The sequence below is a fragment of the Cryptococcus neoformans genome, chromosome 2 (assembly GCF_000149385.1).
Source record: "Cryptococcus neoformans var. neoformans B-3501A chromosome 2, whole genome shotgun sequence".
NCBI classification, from domain to species: domain Eukaryota; kingdom Fungi; phylum Basidiomycota; class Tremellomycetes; order Tremellales; family Cryptococcaceae; genus Cryptococcus; species Cryptococcus deneoformans.
Genome location: NC_009178.1, coordinates 408,266 through 425,651, shown reverse-complemented (window position 1 = coordinate 425,651; position 17,386 = coordinate 408,266). Strand labels below are relative to the sequence as shown.

The window sequence follows — 17,386 nt, the reverse complement described above, 5'->3', positions numbered from 1 at the left end:
GCCTACGATTATTACCTTCGGACCGTCATAATTTCGTCTTAACTCTAATCTAAATTTATTAATGCTGGGAAATCATTCAACGATGGTGTTAGAGCATTCAAGAGCTGAGCAGTTCTCTTGCATATATTTTGTTCCAGCAACGAGACCTTTGTCTCCTTTGTTGGCATACAGACGGTTAGTCAATGGGCCGTCGCATGAACCAAGCCCCCTGAGACTCAGGAACATCCCCACCTCAGTACGCGTCAACCGCGATTTCTTCGCGTCGACGAACCATTGCTCAGTTATCGATACATCTTCACTGACTTTGTCTTCAATTTTGATTTGCCCAATTTGATCGTTTTTTCTTGTCTGCGACACCCGGAACCGCCCTCATCCTTCCCCCACCTTCTCATCACAACGAGATCAATCTTGCCATCTTTCTTGCAATACCTAGCTCTGGTACGGTATGCCTTCTCGGAAAAAATGTGGCAATCCGCTATTCCTCCAGTGGATGGAAGGTGAGCACCTACTCTTCTATGAAGCTACAATAGACCAGAGCTGACTGTCTTTAGAGATCCGTGATGCTGCGCGTGAAAAAGGATCTAAATCTGCTGAAACCTATTCCAAAGCCTGTCGCTCTCTTGAATTTTGCCCTGTTACCTATGATCGGCCTCGTGATCTTGCCATCTTGGCCCACATCGGAGAAAAGACAATAGCGCAGCTAGAAAATAGGTGGATAGAATACCGGAAGAGCCATGGTTTGGATGTACCAGCAGAGCCAGAGAGTGAGTGTCTGTTCAAGTCGTCGGTTAAACCATTTGGGTATTCATGCGCCTTAGAACTTTCTACAGCAGAGCCTAAAACAAAAGACAAAGGCAAGGGTCGTGCAGCCCCAGATGTTGATGGTCCAATGTCTGGCACCTCCCAAGAGACCGCAAAGAAAACTCGCAAAACCACCGCAAAGGCTTACATTCCTACTCAAGGCTCCGGCGCTTACGCTATTCTGTTGGCTCTCATCCTTGCGATTGACAGGCCCGAAGTCACAACTCAGGTCTTCTTGACAAAGTCTGAGATTATTCGTACCGCCCAAGAATATTGTGACACGTCGTTCGAACATTCAGAGAAGGGAACATACTTTACTGCTTGGAGTGGAATGAAAACGTTAGTGAACAAAGGCTACGTCTATGTAACGGGAAATCCTCATAAACATTGCTTGACGGAGGAAGGATAGTGAGTATTTTGTTTGTACTGATAAGATCACGTAATTGATGCTTTATAGCGATGTGGCACTGGCCATCCGGAATCTGAGGCCAGAGTTTTCCCACATGAAGAAGCATCCATTTTCGCATGCCCCTGCTCCTGGGACGTCAAACAGAGTGACAGAACTCCCTAGAAATCGCGCAATAACGGCGTTAGATCTATATAACGGGCCTTCTATTGTTCCTTCTACCCTCTCCACAGAATACGTCCCGCCCGCCAATGCTCATTCTTCGCCAGCTTCCCGACTCGCATCTTTTGACGCTGTGGCATCCAAACTGACTGCAGGGGAAAGATTTAATTTTTGGTACATCACGCCTTCTGGTTCACGAACCCCTCTCATGACATCTGCCCATCTTCGCCTTGACCCCGAGCAATTCGTCAACCTTCGTCGTATCGAGTTCAAGTACTCGCAGCGCAACCACCCATTTGCTGCGCAGCTGCGACTGATGGACGCTCCTACTACTGCAAAATTGAGGGACAAAAGTGGTGTGCCTACATTGTATGCATATCTCATCGAAGCAGATGCTCCACCCAAGTGTAGCATGTTTGATACGGAAAGCAGTCAAAGCAGGGCAAAAGCGAGCGGGAAAGACAATGCCAGCAATGCAGGCAGCAGTCCGCTGGGCAGCAGCCCAGCTCCCATCTCAAGATCAAGAAGTGGTTTGGGAGGGAGAAATGACTCTTGTGCTAGCCTTTCCGATGGCGGGTCTCGATTGTCCGCATCGGCAGGCAAACCGACCGACCCGTTCTATTTCGATGTTCGCACTTTGGCCCTTCAAAAGAATCCCTCTATGCCTTCGAATAGTGCTTCGACTTCCCAGTCTGTGAGCAGATCGACTTCTTCATCACGTCCTCTTTCCAATTCGGGACCATCCCCCTATCAGAATCCGTACGATGTCATACTCGGTCAAAATCCTTCTAGCCCTCCAGTATCGACATTGTCGCGGACCATTACCGCGCCCGCAAGCACATCATCCCAACCACGAACATCCTCTCTTTCTACCCTCAACATTGGCTCAAGTTCCACTGTGCCTAGCATTTCCAATCGCTCATATTCTTCTGCCGCGGTTTTACCGTCTCGTCCAGTCGTTCCAAGGATGGGACCGCGTCTTTCTAACCATGTACCCAGTCCAATCCCGGCACCCGAGCGTTTTGATGATACTATCATCCCACCGCCAGATTTGCATTCCAAATCACTTCCTCCATTTACCATTTCTAATGCCATCGTTTTCCCGCCAGGCTCATATGATATTATCCTTATCATTGACACTCGTGAAGTCGAGTCCTCGAAAACGAAAAATAGGGACAAAATCGCGGAGACATTGGAGGCAAAAGGTATCAGAGTTGAGACCAGAGCTTTGCGATTGGGCGACATGTGTTGGGTTGCCAGGAAGAAAGATGGGCTGGGTGGCGAAGAAGACGAATGTGTGTTAGATTATGTGGTAGAAAGGAAGAGATTGGATGATTTGGTCAACTCCATCAAAGATGGGAGATATACTGAGCAATGTGTAAGTGCATCACTCTCAAAGTAATGACATGCTGACTGTGCTCAGTTCCGACTGTCGAACGCATGTCTGAGCAATGTCTATTACATCGTTGAAGACTGGCAAGTGAGCGAAAGAATGGAACAGAGTGGTCTTGCCATCATGACCGTCAAGTCTCAAGTTCAGGTCCATAATCGGTTCTTCCTCAAGGAGACACATACTCTGAACGAAACTATTGACTTTCTCGCAACCATGACCAGAGTCATTATCTCTTCCCATCGCACCAAAGCGTTACACGTTATCCCTACTCATTTCCTTTCTCGACCTTCGTTCAAACCCCTTCAGGATCATCTGCAGCTCAAACATCCAAATATCAAGTTCCACACGTCCTTCATCGCTTATCAAGAACTAAATGACAAATCGGCGAGTCAGACATTGAAGGAAAAGTTTGCAAAGATGATGATGTGTGTAAAAGGCATGAGCGCCGAGAAAGTATCTGCATTGCTTGATGAATGGGATACGCCGCGGGTCATGTGGGAGGATATGAAGGAAAGAGATCGACAGCCGGATGATTCGGAACCTCCGGGACAACCTAGAGGTAAGAAGAGGAAGGGCGGGAAAAGTTCTTTTTTTGCAGAAAGAGTGCAGGGGGAGGCGAGGCGAAAGATTGGTGATGCTTTGAGTGAAAGTGTGAGTCTCATGTGGAAGATTGCGGATTTTGGCCTTTGGCTGACAGCCGCTTAGCTTTGGACTGCCTTGATGGAATAGGATAGGTAAATCGCTACAGTTTGTTGTCATTGAAGCAGGGGAGTGAGACAAAGCGGGGCGGTCGGAAGAGAAGCACTGTTGGTCCCAAAGGGAGAAAGCTCACCACTTTCTAGTAGTATCCAACGGAGGGCTAATTGAGGAAACAGCATAATAGTCAAACTGGCAATTTAATCCACACTTGTTGTCATCTGTATATACTTTTTGGGTATTCATGTATCTATACGCATCTCCTTCGGCTTTTTTGTAGTGGATAAAGGGTTGGGCCATTAGCAGAACGGAAACCAATTACAAACCCAGACTTGCTGAGATTAGAAACAAACAGTCTGTTTCCGGGCCGAAAGTGACATGTCGCATTTAGCCGAAGTGCCTGTCCTATCACACCATACAACATCACCGACTCGCAGTCATGGTCTGACTGATTACATGATTGAGTGCCTATCGATAAGAGATTCCATTTCCCATACAGCACCATATCAGTTTCCGCTCGATCATCTATATCATCGGGTTCCATCGCCTAAGCGATCGAATGCTTCTCTCCCTTCGCTCCTCTCTTTCCAGAAACATAATCGGCCAAAGCCGTCATCTTCCTACCATCTCATACTCTGTAACATCATCGCGCATCCGCAACATGAGTTCTCAAGCAGCAACATCATCAGCAACCGTAGCAGTCTGCCAGCTTCGTTCTACGAGTGATCCTGTACACAATCTTAAGATCTCAGAAAAGGTGATTAGGAACGCCGTCGCCGCAGGTGCTAAAGCTTGCTTCTTGCCTGAAGCATCGGATTTTATCAACCCGTCCAAGACCGAGTCGCGCAAGTTTTCGCGCCCACTACCAAAGCACGAATACACCACTGGGCTGCAAAGGTTGGCTAAAGAACTAGGCATAGTCATTTCTGTGGGAGTACATGAAGGACCAGAAGACGAGAACGAAGAACGAGTGTATAATACTCATGTGTTGATTGGGAAAGATGGTGGTATTCTTGCTAGCTACAGAAAAGTACGATGGTGTCTGACCACACGCAATATCGATTCTGACAGAAAAATTAGATCCACTTGTTTGACGTTGAGTTATCAAAACCTCCTGCGCCTGACGGCACCCCGCGCCCACCCCAGCGCACGGGCGAGTCCGAACGTATTCTTGCTGGACAAGCTGTCACGCCTCCCGTAGAGGTAGAGGGTATTGGAAATATTGGATTAGAAATCTGCTACGATATCAGATTCCCGGAGTTATCCATCATCTTGACCAGGTTGGGAGCAGAAGTGCTCTTGTTCCCTTCAGCATTTACTGTCAAAACGGGACGTGATCATTGGGGAACCCTCTGTGTATGTTTACTCGCCGGTCATCCAATCTGCATCAACTGATCCCTGAATAGCGTGCGACAGCTATTCAGTACCAATCATATCTCATCGCCTCTGCTCAATATGGAGCTCACAACTCTAAGCGTACATCATGGGGTGAAACTCTTGCTTTCGACCCGTGGGGTCGTCAGCTCGGTCGTCTCCGTAGTGTGGACGATACGCCCCCTCCCAAAGAGGGCGAAGAAGGTGACAAGGGTGTGGAGAAACTGTATGAGGACAGTGGGGAATTCTTCCTCTGCGAGATAGACGGTACTAAAGTAAAGGAGACGAGGGGGCAAATTCCCTTGGCGATCCAAAAGAGATCAGATATTTATGGGGTTGTGGGCGAGGGCGCTTAGATGTTATAGATGGGTGGTAAAGTTAATGCCATGCTGTGGAATGTGATGTCTGAACTGTCACCCGATATAAACTTTACAACAAACATCACGCGTCTAAAACACTCCTAGATGAACGAGTCGGCAAGCTTTTTTACCCTTCCTTTGGACTTCCCTTGTCCGGAATGTACTTCCCCAGCTCTCGCCCACGGCCAAATAATGTGCGACACTCTAGCTGTTATTAAGCCTAATGGAATCTGCAGCGAATCAGTGCCTGACGAGCAGCCCAGAAGCCAAAAAATCTCACAGGACCATAGGTATTGGAATCTCTTGTCTGGTATTTCGAGTCACCTTCAACCCAGCAATGTCCTGGCGGTATTCTCACTGGTGTCGGTGGAGAGGGTGGTAATGGGTGCACCTGTAAATACTATCAGCAATTTTAAAGCAAATTTGTCTAGAAGCTTGACATACGAGATCGCCTTCAAGAGCTACTATCCGCTTAGTCGTCAATAGTTGAGGGTTCTGCGGTGACCTGAGGTGATCACGCTTATCAGTTCTTCCGGGGATAGATTGATTCAATAAGGACCATACTTACCATAATGTAACCACATCACCCCTCTTGTATTTGTTCATTGCTGGCGACCATCTTTCCAAAAGAACAACATCGTTGTGTAATGGATTTGTCGCCAAATCAGGGTTAAATGTCGGCTTGGATTCGCTCAGCTACTGATTGTGATTCATGGATCGACAGATTGAGCTCACTTGCATACTACCACCAGTTACGGTAGCTAGGGAATATACATGTCTCGTGAAGAAGACTCCTACGGGTACCCATGCCAGTATCCGGCTATCAAACGATGAGTATATCAATGCAGAATACATGCAGGGTACGTACGCTGCGTCTCTCAGCGCCTGATGTTTGAAAAAGTACCTCGCGCTGGCCATTTATGTTTCCTTTTCTTCATGCGATGGCTTATGGCCGTAAATGCGTGTATAGATGTAGCAGACGGTATCAGTATTTACTTACATGGATACGTCTCGTTCTCAAGATGCTCCGGTAATTCTAGGTAATGATCACGTGACTTGTATACATCAAGAATTACCGGGCATTTTGGATGTCTTTATTCAAATGGGGAGAATCTTGCGAGAATCTCTTTCTACGAATCCACAAGTTCATCCCATAGCCAAGAAGAAACAGCATGACAAAGTGCGCCGGATGTAATGACAAGGAGGCCTCGAGGCTTGAATGTCCCACCTGTAAGAAGTGAGTCGCCGGGAACATGAACTTTGGGCGAAGGAGAAGGCGTAGGTGAGGGGTGCAGATTTGTTGACATGAATGGCTAACCGAAACCAGATTGGGGATCAAGGGATCGTTTTTCTGTGACCAGGACTGTTTCAAGAAGAACTGTGAGCTTCTTGTGCCAGTTTTATGAACATCACGCTGACATCGCTATAGGGGTTAGTCATGTCCACTGCCGTCGCTGCGAGCATTTACTGACTTGAAGGCAAGGGAACACACAAGACTATCCATAGCTTAGTGCAGATGGCTGCTCAGGTAGAGTCCGGGAGTGCGGCTTTTTTTCGTATTTTCGGTACAGCCTATTGACAGAAGGATACAGAGAACTCATCACTTCCCCCCTCCATGCGTAACTACCGATTTACCGGGCCCCTCCGACCCGTTTACCCTTTATCACCGAAGCGTCTGGTGCCTGCACACATTGAGCGTCCCGATTATGCCGACCACCGTCAGTTACTCCGTTTGGACAAGCCCTTGTGAGACGCTGACGATCTTGAATAGCCCAAGGAATGTCCGCATGTGAGGCTGTTAGGGAGAGGACTGTCAAGAGCTTGAATAAGGAGGAGATTGAGGGTATGCGGAAAGTCTGCCGCGTAAGTCTTTGTGATATACCCTTGCAAATAATCCCTGACTCGGAAGGTTAGCTTGCTAGGGAAGTTCTCGACCTCGTCGCCTCCCACATCAAACCCGGTGTTACCACCGATGAGCTCGATGCTATTTGCCATCAAGCCTGTATCGACCGAAACTCCTACCCCAGTCCTCTCAACTACGTCAAGTTCCCGAAGAGTATATGTACAAGTGTCAATGAGGTCATTTGCCATGGTATTCCCGATCAGAGGCCGTTGCAGGAGGGCGATATCATCAACCTTGATGTGACTTTGTGTACGTCTAACAGGAAGATTGTTGTCGGGACATAGCTAACCTGTAGTAGACCACGGAGGTTTCCACGGTGACCTTAACGCCACTTACCCTGTCGGCAAGGTAGACCAAGAATCTCAAGACTTGATGGACACCACCAAGAAGGCTATGGATGAGGCTATCGCCCTTTGCAAACCCGGTGTGCCTTACCGAGAAATCGGTAACAAGATTGAGGAGATTATCAAGCCCAAGGGTTTCGGTATTGTGAGAAGATATACTGGGCACGGTATTCACCACTTATTCCATTGTTTGCCCACCATTGTTCACTACGGAGGATCCAAGACACCGGGAAGGATGGAGGCTGGTCAGGTATTTACTATTGAACCTATGGTCAACCTTGGTACAAGTAATTTGGAGCACTGGAATGATGACTGGACAGCGGTTACTTCTGACGGCAGGAGGTCTGCCCAGTTTGAGGAGACGATCTTGTGAGTCACTGATTGCTCTAGATTATCAAGTGTATCATGTTGACTTTGCTGGATAGGATCACAGAGACAGGTGTTGAAATCCTTACTCGTCCGCCCACGTCTTCTCAAAACAAGAAAAAGAAGAAGAAGAAGAACAATGGTGGCGCTGATGCCGGCACTGCCACTCCGACAGAGAATGGCAACGGTACTTCTGGCGCCGCTACCCCCACAACAGAGGTAGCCAGGGGTGTTGAAAATTTGGAAGTTGAGGCGTCTTCATAGTTTCATATAGACAGGGTTTCCAATGGATTGTAGTGTATGCATAATACATACATTGGTTCGTACATTATATATATCGTTAAGTATGCTCCCCAAGTCCAATTTACACTGCTAGATATCTATGATTTTATTCGGGGATAGTCTTCAACTGTGTGATTATTCATCAGCAAATCAAATCCTCCGTATTGATAATCCCACACTGAAACCGGTAAAGTGACCCACTTGAAGACCGTGAATCCCCTTGATATCCTCCTTTAAACACTCGTTTACCAACTTGTGTTGCTTGACAGTTGTGAGACCTTTAAAGGCAGGAGAAGAGATGAGAATCGCGTAGAATGAACCGCAGCCGCCTATCACGCACATTGTTGGTCAGCTCCCTTTCGCCTAAGTTACCGGCTTTGTGGGTAAAGGGTCACCCAATTCACTCACCAGAAACGTCCTGAACTTCTAACCTTGACCCAGGAAACCTCTCCTTCAACTTTTTATAGATTGCCTCCTCTCCGTTATCCAAAGGCGGAGAAGCAGCTGGAGGGGTGGAATATAATCGCAAAGCAGCAAAGGACTGAGTTCGAACGAACGTGGAAGGGGCAGGGGCGATTGACCTGAGGGGTCGAGCGGCGAGAAGTGTTCTGAACATGTTGCGATTTGTGGACTTGTTGTGGATTTAGACGTGAATATGGATTACAATACCGTACATGGTGAACTTGCGACGAAAAGTGAGTAGCAGAAGACAAAGTGATGACGTCGGAGGATCTTGAGGCTCGGGTGTTCGCGTGTCGTGTCCGACTGGGAGCTCTATTGTTGTCTCCAGAATCGATCTATACTCACAACTGTTCACAAACAACGTTTGCCTCTCCATATAACCCACACAGGGTGCATATAGGTATATTAACGCATCAGTTGTCAAAGCACCGATAAGGACCGGAAAGAACCGTCCACAAACTCGTCCTGAAATACCAGCACGTCACATACGTAGCCCGCCATGGCCGACGCCAAGTTCTTCAGTCAGTCGCCCTTGTAGTCTCATGCGCCGCGAAACGGCAGTTCTAACATTTCAATACAGCCCGGACGAAGATCCAAGAGCTGAAAGATGAGCTTCGTGGCTCAAATGACAAGCGCGACAAGGGGTTTTTGAGAAAGAAAACGGCCTTGAAGAAGATTGTTGCGAATATGACGATGGGCAACGACGGTGAGTCTCTTGTCCTGCATACGAGCTCAAAGAGCCTTCCGAAGGATATGTAGAAGAAAAGCTCACGGTTAACAATACTATACTTAGTGTCCCCGTTATTCCCTGATATGATTCAATGCATGGCTATTCAAGTGCTCGAGATCAAGAAAAGTAAGTCCTGTCCCTCATCAAATGATTGAATTGCCATTTATTCATTGTGTAGTGGTCTATCTTTACTTGGTGAACTATGGTCGTTTAAGACCAGAGGAGCTCAAAGGCGCTATTCCCAGTTTTCTCACTGTGCGCATCAATCCCTTGCTATATTACTGTTGTGCTGATGATCATTTAGGATTGTGCTGACCGTAATCCCCTTATCCGAGGCCTTGCCATTCGTACCATGTCTTCTATACCTCTGCCCATTATCGTCCAAGCGCTTGTTGATCCTTTAAGACATGCTTTGCAGGACCAGGATCCTTATGTTCGTAAAACTGCTGCTATTGCGTAAGCTGGATATTCGTTTTCGGGGAAAAGCGTATGTGCTGATAGTCCTGTAGAGTGGCGAAGCTTTATGCATCAGAAGCTGGAAGACGAGTAATAGAGAGAGAAGGATTCGTAGGCATGCTCAGGTAAAACACATTTTCATATGAGAGATTTGAGTGATGGAGAGTTGACCTTAAAACAGAGACTTGCTTGCTGATCACAACCCCACCGTCGTGGCCAACTGCGTCGCTGCACTTGTTGAGATTTCTGAGAGGGGTGACGACATTGTCCTCAAATTGAATGTCAACGTGGCCGGAAAGCTCATTGCCGCGCTCGGCGAATGTTCCGAGTGAGTCTGTTCTCGTTCCCCCTTCCGCGTTTCTGCTGACATGCATTGAAAGATGGGGTCAAATTTACATCCTCGATTCGCTGCTCTCATTTGTTCCTCAATCACATATGGAAGCTGAACAGCTCGCCGAGAGAATATCGGTCAGGCTTCAGCACGCCAACAGTGCCGTCGTGTTAACTACGATCAAAGTTATTTTGTACCTGATGAACTATATGGAGGATGAAGGACTGATTATGGCTTTGGAGAGAAAAATGGGTCCGCCTTTAGGTGAGCTATGATGGGTAATAAATAATCCGGATCGCATTGACAAAGGTTTTAGTAACTCTTTTATCATCGGGTTCGGAAGTGCAATACGTCGGTCTCCGAAATATCCTCCTCATCATCCAACGCCGACCCGCTATTCTCCAAAACGATGTCAAAGTTTTCTTCTGCAAATACAATGACCCCATTTACGTCAAGCTTGCCAAACTCGAAATCATGTATCGCCTCACCCGAGAAGAGAACGTCTCAGAAGTGCTTGCCGAGCTGAAGGAGTACGCCTCCGAGGTGGATGTCGACTTTGTGCGAAAGGCGGTGAGGTCGATTGGCAGACTGGCAATCAAGATTGCTCCCGCTGCGGACGAATGTATCAACACGCTCCTGGGATTGATGCACACCAAGATCAGTTATGTCGTACAGGAAGCGATTGTCGTCATCAAGGATATCTTCCGGCGGTACCCCAACCAATACGAGAGTATCATCGGGACGTTGTGTGAGAACTTGGATGTGTTGGATGAGCCCGAGGCAAAGGCAGCAATGATATGGATCGTGGGTCAATACGCGGACAGGATCAACAATAGCGAAGAGTTGTTGGAAGATTTTGCATTTACCTTCAAGGAGGAGCCCGCGGAAGTGCAGCTGGCCTTGCTTACCGCTGTTGTCAAGCTCTTCATTCGACGACCTACCGTTGCGCAAGAGCTCTTGCCAAAGGTGCTCAAATTGGCCACGGAAGAGGCAGAGAATCCTGATTTACGAGATCGAGTATGTGACACTGTATTTTTCCTTTGTTTTACTCTAATTAATGACCATGACGTAGGGCTTCATGTACTGGCGACTGCTTACTGCCGACCCGGCAGCAGCTAGGGACATCGTCCTTGCTGAGAAGCCCCCCATTTCCACCGAGACCGATCGGATGGACAAGGGTATGCTTGACCAGTTGCTTTTGCATACCGGTACTCTTGGTAGTATCTACCACAAGAACCCCCATGTAAGCCGCATCTGGCTTCTCATCCAACTTGGGCTTACAATTTTTATTTTTAGACATTCATCCGCACAGCCAAGCCTAAATACCTTCCTGAATCTCCAGCTCTCAACGCGTCCTCCAAACGACACCTCATCACATCCTATGGCCTCCCGTCCCTCTCCCGTTCCATCGCCCCTTCTTTATCCACCCGACCTACCTCTTATGTGTCCCAGACATCTCCCACGTCCGCGCTGGCCAATGCAGTCCCAGGAGCAGGCGCGATGCAGCCTACTCAACACAGGGCGGAGAACGATGACCCATATGGTCAGCTTGGTGACCTCGAATTTGGACATGGAGGTGCTGGTGGCTACCAGACGGACATTCCGAGACCAAGAGGTGCGGAAGAGGATTTGTTATTCTAGGTTGGGAGGCTCTTGACATGTGACGAAAGGTTTTTTTATTGTTTAATGCCTGATGCATGAATTGTATTACTCCCAGATCCAATGGGCTAGGCTTAGCTGTCCAATCTGTATTGTGCATTAGACAGCCAGTTGCTAACTATGGCTGTGAACATGTTTTCCGAAATATCAACAACAGATTGACCCTGTATGTTACGCGTCTTGGCTTTTGGCCTGGGCGGAACACGCACCTGCATTTCTCTACATCGTTTTTTCTTTTGTTTCCGTCTCTCAGCATCCCACTCATGTCAACATAGCCCAGCGCCAACCTATCGTATATACACTGTCCACCGCTTCTCCCCAGCTCGCCCTTCAGCAACACCACCATGGACAGAGACACGGAGTTAATCGCAGGTCCAAGCCGTCCCGCCGTCTACGAACCGGTATCGGTCCAAGACACTTCATTCGACGCTCCTCCCGGTTATTCCCAAAGTGAACGTACATACGATGCTGAACCTAGTGGATATCAAACCGGAAATCCATCTTTTTCAAGAGATCCAACGTTTGAGCGAAATAGAACGAGTATAGATGGGGTTAACCATCAACATGAAGGACATCGACATGCGACGTTGGCTATGAAGAAGGCTTTGTGGTGGAGAAATGCCATCGTCACTGGGATATTCATCTTAACATGGTCCGTCCTTTCCCAGTACTTTTTATACCCATGCTGAACCGCTGCTGGTCCATATAGGTACGCATTTGCGACCCTCTTATCGCTCTACAACAAGTGGATGTTCTCACCGCAATACTACAACTTTCAATATCCATTATTCGTGACAGCATGCCATATGGTTGTACAGTTTACTCTGGCAATGCTGATCAGATTAATTTGGGCAGACAAGTTTCGGCCCAAAGAGAGGCCCACGAGGAGAGACTATCTGTGAGTTGCTTGGTAACTGTGTGGAAGCGCGAACCACAGTTAATAAGGTTATAGGACAAAGATCTTGCCTACAGCGGCATCTACTGGTGGCGATATAGGACTGTCAAATCTGAGTTTGAAGACCATCACCTTGAGTCTCTACAGTGAGTTCAATTCTCAACCGTTGCTGCCGACGCTGACCATTACACTAGCCATGTGCAAGTCTTCGACGCTTATTTTCGTCCTCATCTTCGCCTTTGCCTTTCGCCTCGAAACCTACTCTCTCCGTCTCATATCGGTCATCTCCCTCATCTCCTTTGGTGTCTTCTGCATGGTTTTCAACACTACCGCAGTCTCTATCCCCGGTGTCCTCATGGTCTTTTCTGCTTCCGCTCTTGGTGGTTTACGCTGGGCGTTGACCGAGCTGGTGATGCACAAGAAGGCAATGGGGCTTTCGAACCCTTTTGCGACCATTTTTTGGCTAGCGCCGCTAATGGCACTGGCGCTAGCAGTTGTAAGTATGATTGCGGAAGGGTGGTTTGGGATTCTGAGGAGTGAGTTTTTTGACGGGTGGAGGGCGGTAGAGACTGGAGGTGTCATTGTGTTGCCGGGGACATTGGCTTTCGCGATGGTCGCGAGTGAATACTTGTAAGCCTTGTCCTCAAGCCATACGTGGAAGTAACTAACAACAAACAGTGTCATCCAGAGGGCTGGCGTTGTTCCGCTTTCGATTGCGGGTATTTTCAAGGAAGTGTCAACTATCTCTATCTCGGCTTGGGTATTTGGAGATCAGTTGACGACGTTCAACATCATTGGAGTGGTTATCACCATCACTGGTGAGTACTCTTCCATTTTTTGAGAGTCACCCGCTAACCAGACATAGGTATCGCCTTGTACTCGTTCCACAAGTACCAGAAATCCATATCCTCTACCGTCGAGCTAGACGCGGAAGGAAAACCTATTACCACAGACGACTCTGTCGAACCTCTTATGGACGCTTTCGACATTCGACACTCTTCTGTCGGTAATCGCCAGTCTTATGAGCATGACCCGATGACATTGACCACCAACAACGTTCCTCTATCTTACCTTTCCTCGTCAGCCAATCCTTCTTCACACGACGTCCCACTGACAACAACGGAAGAGAGAGGGAGAGAAGAGGAAGAGGTGAACAAGGCAAAGAATGACTTTGAAGGGTGGGATCGGCCGGGAGAATGGAGTGGGGATGAGGAAGAGTTGGAAGAAGTTGACGAGGAAGAGGTGGAGCTCAGAAGGCAGGAGAGAGAAGGACAAAAGAATAAACAAGGCAAATGGGCAGAGTGGTTAGACAAGCAGATGTAGATTAGTTTGTAATCATAAGGTAATTTCGGGATTACGGTACACTTTTTTCTTTGATAGAATCACGATGTGATGGTACATATTATAGCTAGCAAGACAACAAACCTACTCTCTACGTCTACTCTGCACTTTGCAACTGGGAGAGCTTTGCACGCTTCCTAGCTTCTCTCCGTATTTGGGTCTTTGATTTTGGCCCCTGGTCCTGCTTCTTACTCGGTGTATCTGTTTGACTCTCCAGCAGGCTTTGAGATCGTTCTTTCCTGCCCGAACCCTCTTCTTCTTCCTGGTCCACCTCCTCCGCTCTCCTCTTCCTCGTTATTCGCTCCTCCATCATCTTCTTCGCTATGGGCGATTCCAACGCCAAGGGGCCTTGGAATGGGAATATCCCTGAGCCGCCTGGAGAAGATGCAGGCGGGGGCGTTGATGGTTCTGGTGGGATCACAGGTGACTGGGGATTAGATAATGGCGGTTGTTTTTGCTCTTTGTCGTCTTGAGACGGCGTAGAGGCTTTTGATAGTGGTGTTTGTGCTGTTTGTTGTTCTTGCTGCTGCGCCAGAGGGTGGACTTGCTGCTCCGCTTTTCGCTTCTTTTTACCACCAAACATGTCGAGCACACCATTTACACTCTTCTTCCCCTTGCCCACTGACTTGACTCGGGATTCTTCTTCATCCACGTCTTCTGGCTGTTGTTGTGGTAGACTTTGACCACCTTCTTTGTCCTTGTTCTTCTTATCGTTTCCCAGCTTTTTGCTCAGTCCCGCCAACCCATTACCGCCTCTTGAATCACCATATTTTCTCGGGGCATCGATCAGCGGATGCCCTAAACCCAGTCTGCCGCCTTTTTCTTCCTTGAGGGCAAGTTCAAAGTCTGCCTGTTTATCAGTCTCCGACTTTGTGACGCCAAAATTTGGCGGGATCCAGCTCGCGATGGAAGAGGTGAAGAGAGATGCAGAAAACGCAAGTGCTTCTGTTGTGGGCGCTGGAAGCTGCTGGGGTGCTGTCTGGGGCATACTTGATATAGATGTGAATGTTGTCTGTGGATGTAAAGTTTATATGATGAAATGGAATTAGAGGTGCCACAGTAAATATTTCCGATTTTCGCCCGGTGACGCTGGCTGTTCGCCGCGCAAACGAAGAATTCTCAAATCACCATACAAATCATCTTCTCTTTCCATTCCCTATATCCAACCAAAAAAACGATGTCCATCCCCACAGAGAAGCCTGCTGGGCCGAGCGCATTCACACCGTACCTCGATGCTGTCGCCAACGTCTTCCACCCCGTTTCCGGCCCTGTCTTGAACACTTATGCCAAATTCCACGGCTGGAAGGAGAATATGGGTTTGGTCCAGCCCGGTACCGTGGAAAACTTGACCAGGGATGCGCAGCGTGAGTTTAGGGGGAACAGGGAGAAAAAAATGGCCCGGAACGGCTGACAATGGCGGCAGAGGTGCAACTCGCCAACTGGATGTTTGACGGTGCCAGAGCAGATGTGGCTAAGGTCATTTCTGGTAATCCCGCCTTCCAGTTGACACATTCCTTCTCTCTCGGATCCACCACCCGGCCCGCTGCTTACAACTTTGGTGTCATCTTTGCTAATGCCAAGGTGCGTCGAGAGACAAGGGGAAAAAGGAAGACGATGGAAAACTAATTTGCCGCAGACCTTCTTACAAGGTGGTCTTGACGGTAGCGGCTCTTTGACCATGCGTGCCAACCAAACTTGGTCCGCCCGAGACCTCTCTAAGATCCAGGCTCAGGTTACCGACAAACCCGGCCACACCATGGTTCAGTTCGAACATGACCACATTGGAGACCACTACACCTTCTCCTGGAAATCCATCAACCCCAACCTCCTTGACTTTACCGGTATCCACATGGCTTCCCTCCTTCACTCCGTCTCTCCCCGACTTTCTCTTGGTTTCGAGACTGTGATCCAATATCCCGAACCCGCCATCCTCCAGACCGCAACCTCTTACGTCGCCAAGCTGACCTCCCTGCCCAACCCCGTTGCAGCCCTTACCCCTACCGCCCCTGGCCTTCCTTCCCCCTTCGTCCCCAGCTGGATAGCTACCGGCCATCTCCAACCTGATGGCAACGTCCAAGCTACTTACTACCAGAAGCTTTCCGACAAGGTTGACGTTGCCCTTGACTTCCAGACCATCCTCCGACCGCAGTCCATGTTGGGCCCTGCCAAGAGGGAGGCTCTGACAACTTTGGCTGCCAAGTACGACTTCAGAATGGCTACTTTCAGGGGACAGATTGACAGCGCGGGCAAAGTTGGCATGTACCTCGAACAGAGGTTCACTCCTGCTTTCGCCTTCCTTGTTGCCGGAGAGATTGACCACGCCAAAGTATGTTTTTTTTTTTTACTTGTTTTCTTTTTTTCCTTATGAAGACAGCTGACGCATTGAGCAGAACGCCTCCAAGTTTGGTGTTGGCATTATGATTGAGTCCTCTACGATGACCCAGGAGGAGATGATTGCCGCCGGCATGTTGACCCCTGTGTAAATTGTTAAGAGGTTCAGGCTCGAGTGTGATGAGACGGAGGACGTCTAGGGAATGCGGTGGTATGACAGCTAAATCTGTTGAAGGGTTTTGAAGGACGTAGCATGTGAGGAGAGAAAGAAGGATAATGAAATAGGAGGGTAATGAGCGGGTGATAATGGTTGTGTTTCTTAGCTCTGGTGAAAATTGTGAAATCTATAGAGGAGAGGAGAGAGTGAGGAAGCCGCGAAATCAGTTCAATTTTTGATTAACAGTTTGGGCTTTTACACATTACCTGTATCAACGCACGCATGGATCACCTTTCAAGGATCGTGATTTGTACTTGATAGAAGGATTCTGGAGAAAGCTGGCAGTGATGACATGATGACATGATGAGCTATTACAACTGATTATAAGATTGATACAACGTTTGATTTCTAGTCCCAGTCGACAATATCATCGTCCACCAAATAATCCTCTTCCCCTTCGTCGTCTTCCACGCCCTCATCGTCCCAAACACTCTCTCCAAGGTGCTCATGACCTCTCACATCTCCCACCCCGTTATCGCCCGCCATCGTAGCCTCTAGATTCTCTCCTTCATCCTCGCCTAGCTCTGCCTTCGCTGTGAGTTCATCTTGAGTTAATGAGATGCAAAACTGAGTTAGAGGGGTATATGGCGGAAGTACTAAAGGCTGAGCAGAGGGAGGGAGGAGGGGGTCTGTCGAGAAGTGACGTTATTTACAGATGTTGTGCGAGGGTACGGAAAGAGACAAAACATACAATTGGAGAGAGACTGTATTTTAACCATCATTGGCACCATCTCACACGCCATCACTCTCTTGCCTACCAGCCCGCCCCAGGCAGCTGCCTCACGATTGTTGGCTACTGTGCCTTTCTTCTCCAAGTATCGTCCCACCCCTTCCAAAGCAAGCTGGTTATCTCGACCTTGGGCGAAGGCTTTGAAGAA

At 48.3% G+C, this 17,386-nt stretch overlaps 9 protein-coding genes across 9 annotated transcripts in view; 6 read left to right on the top strand and 3 right to left on the bottom strand.

Moving 5' to 3' along the window:
- Positions 1-445: 445 nt before the first annotated feature.
- CNBB1620 (hypothetical protein) lies at positions 446-3,467 on the top strand (the record flags this gene model as incomplete). The annotated part of the gene is made up of 5 exons (XM_772267.1): positions 446-497; positions 609-764; positions 831-1,209; positions 1,259-2,747; positions 2,793-3,467. The coding sequence occupies 5 exons, from the start codon at positions 446-448 to the stop codon at positions 3,465-3,467; spliced, it is 2,751 nt and encodes a 916-aa protein (XP_777360.1).
- A 550-nt stretch (positions 3,468-4,017) lies between these two features.
- On the top strand, positions 4,018-5,188 carry CNBB1610 (hypothetical protein; the record flags this gene model as incomplete). Its single annotated transcript, XM_772266.1, has 3 exons — positions 4,018-4,488; positions 4,539-4,814; positions 4,865-5,188. The coding sequence occupies 3 exons, from the start codon at positions 4,018-4,020 to the stop codon at positions 5,186-5,188; spliced, it is 1,071 nt and encodes a 356-aa protein (XP_777359.1).
- Positions 5,189-5,292: 104 nt separating this feature from the next.
- Positions 5,293-6,109, bottom strand: CNBB1600 (hypothetical protein; the record flags this gene model as incomplete). Its single annotated transcript, XM_772265.1, has 6 exons — positions 5,293-5,421; positions 5,472-5,582; positions 5,636-5,696; positions 5,760-5,872; positions 5,927-6,011; positions 6,045-6,109. The coding sequence occupies 6 exons, from the start codon at positions 6,107-6,109 to the stop codon at positions 5,293-5,295; spliced, it is 564 nt and encodes a 187-aa protein (XP_777358.1).
- A 254-nt stretch (positions 6,110-6,363) lies between these two features.
- CNBB1590 (hypothetical protein) lies at positions 6,364-8,068 on the top strand (the record flags this gene model as incomplete). Its single annotated transcript, XM_772264.1, has 8 exons — positions 6,364-6,428; positions 6,519-6,571; positions 6,670-6,732; positions 6,784-6,909; positions 6,963-7,054; positions 7,106-7,343; positions 7,393-7,807; positions 7,864-8,068. 8 exons carry the CDS (start codon positions 6,364-6,366, stop codon positions 8,066-8,068), a joined length of 1,257 nt encoding a protein of 418 aa, XP_777357.1.
- Positions 8,069-8,192: 124 nt separating this feature from the next.
- Positions 8,193-8,702, bottom strand: CNBB1580 (hypothetical protein; the record flags this gene model as incomplete). Its single annotated transcript, XM_772263.1, has 3 exons — positions 8,193-8,213; positions 8,288-8,415; positions 8,495-8,702. The coding sequence occupies 3 exons, from the start codon at positions 8,700-8,702 to the stop codon at positions 8,193-8,195; spliced, it is 357 nt and encodes a 118-aa protein (XP_777356.1).
- A 345-nt stretch (positions 8,703-9,047) lies between these two features.
- CNBB1570 (hypothetical protein) lies at positions 9,048-11,706 on the top strand (the record flags this gene model as incomplete). The annotated part of the gene is made up of 11 exons (XM_772262.1): positions 9,048-9,069; positions 9,129-9,254; positions 9,342-9,404; positions 9,457-9,533; positions 9,583-9,734; positions 9,788-9,859; positions 9,916-10,062; positions 10,115-10,329; positions 10,382-11,082; positions 11,138-11,308; positions 11,362-11,706. 11 exons carry the CDS (start codon positions 9,048-9,050, stop codon positions 11,704-11,706), a joined length of 2,091 nt encoding a protein of 696 aa, XP_777355.1.
- A 362-nt stretch (positions 11,707-12,068) lies between these two features.
- On the top strand, positions 12,069-13,942 carry CNBB1560 (hypothetical protein; the record flags this gene model as incomplete). Its single annotated transcript, XM_772261.1, has 6 exons — positions 12,069-12,376; positions 12,434-12,622; positions 12,677-12,765; positions 12,814-13,249; positions 13,298-13,437; positions 13,485-13,942. 6 exons carry the CDS (start codon positions 12,069-12,071, stop codon positions 13,940-13,942), a joined length of 1,620 nt encoding a protein of 539 aa, XP_777354.1.
- Positions 13,943-15,137: 1,195 nt separating this feature from the next.
- Positions 15,138-16,443, top strand: CNBB1550 (hypothetical protein; the record flags this gene model as incomplete). The annotated part of the gene is made up of 4 exons (XM_772260.1): positions 15,138-15,324; positions 15,384-15,541; positions 15,597-16,286; positions 16,351-16,443. The coding sequence occupies 4 exons, from the start codon at positions 15,138-15,140 to the stop codon at positions 16,441-16,443; spliced, it is 1,128 nt and encodes a 375-aa protein (XP_777353.1).
- Positions 16,444-16,856: 413 nt separating this feature from the next.
- CNBB1540 (hypothetical protein) overlaps positions 16,857-17,386 on the bottom strand; it is a gene marked incomplete at both ends in the record, with an annotated part of 2,980 nt that continues 2,450 nt past the window's right edge. Inside the window, 2 exons of the mRNA XM_772259.1 lie at positions 16,857-17,137; positions 17,200-17,386. The exon at positions 17,200-17,386 is cut by the window's right edge and continues 114 nt beyond it. Coding sequence (XP_777352.1) covers positions 16,857-17,137; positions 17,200-17,386 — 468 coding nt within the window. The remainder of the gene's footprint in view (positions 17,138-17,199) is intronic.